The sequence below is a fragment of the Notothenia coriiceps genome, unplaced genomic scaffold, assembly GCF_000735185.1.
Source record: "Notothenia coriiceps isolate Sejong01 unplaced genomic scaffold, NC01 NC01_scaffold00013928, whole genome shotgun sequence".
NCBI lineage: Eukaryota > Metazoa > Chordata > Actinopteri > Perciformes > Nototheniidae > Notothenia > Notothenia coriiceps.
Genome location: NW_011346629.1, coordinates 39496 through 44387, shown reverse-complemented (window position 1 = coordinate 44387; position 4892 = coordinate 39496). Strand labels below are relative to the sequence as shown.

At 38.2% G+C, this 4892-nt stretch overlaps 2 protein-coding genes across 3 annotated transcripts in view; one reads left to right on the top strand and one right to left on the bottom strand.

Moving 5' to 3' along the window:
- The window catches only part of LOC104948225 (GTPase IMAP family member 7), a 4575-nt gene extending 2420 nt beyond the window's left edge, over positions 1-2155 (top strand). For both annotated transcript variants that reach the window (XM_010774396.1, XM_010774395.1), the window contains exon 3: positions 1300-2155. In XM_010774396.1, the coding sequence (XP_010772698.1) occupies positions 1300-1995 (696 nt within the window). In that variant the 3' untranslated portion in view covers positions 1996-2155. The remainder of the gene's footprint in view (positions 1-1299) is intronic.
- A 1463-nt stretch (positions 2156-3618) lies between these two features.
- Positions 3619-4892, bottom strand: part of LOC104948227 (ER lumen protein-retaining receptor 3-like) — a 2514-nt gene continuing 1240 nt past the window's right edge. Inside the window, exon 3 of the mRNA XM_010774399.1 lies at positions 3619-3687. Within this exon, the coding sequence (XP_010772701.1) occupies positions 3644-3687 (44 nt within the window). The 3' untranslated portion in view covers positions 3619-3643. The remainder of the gene's footprint in view (positions 3688-4892) is intronic.

Here is a 4892-nt window from a genome sequence, read left to right as displayed (position 1 = left end):
CGCGCGCTACTAAAGAGACGTGTTACCATGGAAACCAAACAATGGTGTAGCTGTATTAAAGTCCTGAGTAAATCTGATTTTGTCAGAAATCGGGAGAAATGCGGGAGAAATATGACCCCGGGAGGAAACCGGGAGAGGGCAATGAAATCGGGAGTCTCCCGCGAAAATCGGGAAGGTTGACAATGATCATGCTTGTCATTATGTCTCTCTCCATAGAGGCTGAATCATTATGTTAATCACATAGCTATCATATGCCTCAAACAGTCCTGATGTTCTTCTAGGTAGTCATACATCCTGTCATGTTCACAGCTACAGTTGGGATACCTTCGTTATCATGTGTACTCTCATATTGGAAGAGGACATTCAGTATTTTCCCGACAATACTCTATAGCAGGCGTGTCAAACTCAAAATGTATCGCGGGCCACATTAGCATTATGGTTGCACTCAAAGGGCCGGTTGTAACTTTAAGACGATATAAATATATATAAAATAATGTATTATATTACATAATTGCATGTCTCTGCATTGTGTATGTCACAAAATGAGATGCATTGTAGGACATGTAGTGTAATTCCCTCGAAGCACAGGCAGACACAAGTGGCTTTCTCATTACGGGTTTATTCCTCCGAATCCACCGTGAAAACTACACAAACAAACAGTATAAATGACAAACATAGTTTTGTGTTAGACACACAATAACATGCACAGCATGTGAGATAACTAGCAAGGTAATAAACATAAAAGTAATTCAAACACAACAACATACCTCGTTGGGAAGTATTCTTCAGTTCTCTTCACAACTTATATTTATAAGAAAGAATACAAAACTAACGGAGCTGTAAGTATCCGTGCATACTTTGAGGGTGCTTCTCATGTTCTCGCTCTCTAACTCACGCGAGAACAGCATAACGAGACGTGAGCTTGGACTTCAAATTAAAAGACGAAATATTGCACGCATGAAACATTACAACAATAATAATTAGTACACTTAGAAAATACACATTACAGTTAAATTATGAACATGTAAAGGCTGCACTTACATGTAGTTTATGAGCAACGTGTGCTTCTGTAAAGCGGCATGTAACTGTATAATGATTCTGAACGTATTATATTCTTTGCAAGCTCTTGCGCGGCCACATAAAATGAAGTATTGGGCCTTGAGTTTGACACCCCTGCTCTATCCTTCATTATTGATATGTGTATTTTATATTTACTTCTATGTCTTACCTACATTTTGCTATGATGGAAGAATGCCCCTAATTGGGATCAATAAGTATATATTCTCTCTTATCTTACAGCTCGGCAGGTTCACCCCGGAGGAGAAGGATGCGTTGGAGTGGGTGAAGGCCACGTTTGGGCCTGGAGCCGCCATGTTTACAGTGGTTCTGTTCACCTGGGGGGGGCAGCTACGAGGGAAACGGGTGGAGGACTTCCTGGGGGAGAGTCCTGAGCTGTGGGAGTTTGTTAACAGCTGTGGGGGGTATCATGTTTTTGAGAATAGTGAAACACATGAAACCCCAACCGGCTCACAACAAGTAATTCAGCTTTTAAACAAGATAGATGAGGTTGTGGCGAAAAATGGAGGCAGTTGCTATAGCAATGATGCGTTTAAGGAGGCTCAGAGGGCCGTGAAGGACGCACAGGAGAGGATTCTTGGAGAGAGAAGACACAACGTTGATCAAGAGAAAGAGGAGCAGAGGTCGGAGGTGGAGAAGAAGAGGGAAGAGGAGGAGAGGAAAAGGGTGGAGAGGCTTTTCTGGTGCGAGCTGGTGACAGCGGTGGGGAAGGGGGCAGCGGAGGGGGCCGGGATCCTGGGGAAGGACGAGGCGAAAGGGAAGGAGGTGAGGAAGGTGAAGGTGATGGGGAGGGCGGCGGCTCTGGCAGCGTCGCCTCTCTCCATCACTTCTGCTGCTAAAGCCGTGGGTGGAGCTGTGAGGGAAGGGAGCAAGGTGCTGTATAAACACAGGAAAACCTTCATGAAAACTCCACACTGAAAAGTCACTCAGGTGGATAATGTCAGGATGCAAATCATTTGATTTATTTTTTATTATCGATGTAATAAGATTTTTGAAGATGTCACTAAAAGTGTACAATGTGTCCTATTTTACTTATACATGTTTTATTATTTTTTTATCCTTTGTTGCACATTTTTACTTTAACTCTTTGTTATACAAATATTTGTACTTATTTATTTCAATGTTATCCTTTGTTGCACATTTTTACTTTAACTCTTTGTTATACAAATATTTTTACTTATTTATTTCAATGTTATTCTTTATTGCACATTTTTACTTTAACGTCTTGTGTTTATAAAAACATTTATGCTATTTCATTCATATAAGGTAGAAATGCTGATTTCAACCTGCCCGATATTTCTTAGATTGATTGTTTGGTCTTTAAACTGTTAGAACATTGTGATAAATATAAATATATATTTATTTATATATAAGTCCAAGGTAATGCTTTTAAATGTCAGTCCAAAAAAACGCATTTACTATAATATGGCCAAAACAGAGAAAAGTTCATATTTAACAGGTTGAAAACTGGATTTTCTTTGATTTACTTGTGGTATTTTCTGTCAATTAACTAATTGATAAGTTGTCCAATCGTTGCAGCTCTAATGGCCAACAGAGAGGTGAAGTCAGCTCTGTTTAACATCTGCACAATGCACCGGCACTTTCAGAACACTGATAAATAAGAATGTGTGTGTGTGTTTAAGTGTGTGCAAGTGTGGCAAACATCCTGGTGTGTTGTAATTCATGTGTAACAAAAGAACCGAGCCACGCCTTTGACTTGAGATCATTCACATAATAAAGATGATGTCAATTTACTGTGACTAAAACATTTATCAAAAACAGGTCAATCTTTTACAGATATTCAACTGCTGCCATTTCCCCCCATTTTCATCCCTGACACAAAGTACTTTCTAAGTCCCGTTAAAGAAACAAACACAAACATCTTCTGGACTAAACAATTGCAGCATTTATCTGTCCCATATTTGGCTTCATTTAAGACAAAATGAAACATTTAGCCCTTTTTCCTCCCATGAGGAATCACATTGAAATACATTGAAATATAAAAGACGACCTTTAAGAGGAAATACAAAAGGGAAACATACACAGGAATAAAGAAAGAAGGGGTTTGCATATAACACAGTACGCAGTAAGGAAGACACTTTGTGGGAGATGTACAGATTGGAAAGCCCCTAACGGCAAAATTGTGATTTCAATATTGGGATGTATAAATAAGATTCACTTGAATTAAGAAACAGTAAAAATGTGGCTGTATGAAAATCCATGGCACTTTTTTTTTTTTACAATTTTCTGGTTTAAAAGATTATAACAAAGTGTCTCTCGGAGTGTTATACAGTAGGGAAAGACAAATATACAGTTTCCATAGCGTTACTCACTTTAAGATCCATGTTCAGATCAGTGACACATTTTTCAGCATCTCAAGAAGAAAAAAAATCACACACACACACACACACACACACACACACACACACACACACACACACACACACACACACACACTTTTGCTAAATACATGTACAGTTGAAGGGCAAGGTGTGTGTGGGATGCTGAGCTGCAGCAGGCACAGAGAGTCGGCTGACAGACGTCTTTTTGTTTGTTTTTTGTTTTTTTAAATTGGCATCGGCAGGCTCATCTTTCCTCTTCCTCGAAGCACTGAGGACAAAGAGGGAGAACAAAGCAGGCATTAGAAGTGTCTTTAGAAACACTAATACCAGTCCTCTTATCAGATTCATACTGTTTGATACCAAGAAGGATACACGTACTCGTCAACTGGAAAAGCCGGATTATAAACTAACAACGCAGCTGACAACTGTCTTTAGAGGATACAATCCGGCTGTCTGCAAATCAATCCTCAGTCAAACACTTGAACTGTAAATACAGGGGAACTAGTCCTAAAACTGAAAATGAGTTAGCATTTCAACACTTTTGGATCCCTTGTTCAAGGTTCAAGGTTCTTTAACATAGCTACAGAGTCATTATGTCGTTGAAAATCTTAGGTCACAGGCTTCTCCAACAATGCAAAACAAGACAACACTTGTCTTGAAGTCAACAGTTTTTTAAAACGGTTTGTGGTTAAATGTCTAATATTACAAGCTATGTTGTTAACACAAGCTGAAGGTATTTTCACTTTTTGTTCTGAAACATAAAATACCTCAGTAAATCCCTCATTGGTGAATGTATGAAGCTTCTGTGTCTTAAAAGCAGAGGTGGGAAGTAGTGGAGTACAAATACTTTGTTACTGTAATTAAGTACATGTTTCTGGTATCAGTACTTTACTCCACTAATTATTTTTCTGACGACTTTTTACTTTTACTTCTTACATGTTGAACTCAAATACCTGTACTTTCTACTTCTTACATGTTGAACTCAAATACCTGTACTTTCTACTTCTTACATGTTGAACACAAATACCTGTACTTTCTACTTCTTACATGTTGAACNNNNTGTTTCTGGTATCAGTACTTTACTCCACTAATTATTTTTCTGACGACTTTTTACTTTTACTTCTTACATGTTGAACCCAAATACCTGTACCTACTTTCTACTTCTTACATGTTGAACCCAAATATCTGTACTTTCTACTTCTTACATGTTGAACACAAATATTTGTACTTTCTACTTCTTACATGTTGAACACAAATACCTGTACTTTCTACTTCTTACATGTTGAACTCAAATACCTGTACTTTCTACTTCTTACATGTTGAACTCAAATACCTGTACTTTCTACTTCTTACATGTTGAACTCAAATACCTGTACTTTCTACTTCTTACATGTTGAACACAAATACCTGTACTTTCTACTTCTTACATGTTGAACACAAATACCTGTACTTTCTACTTCTTACATGTTGAAC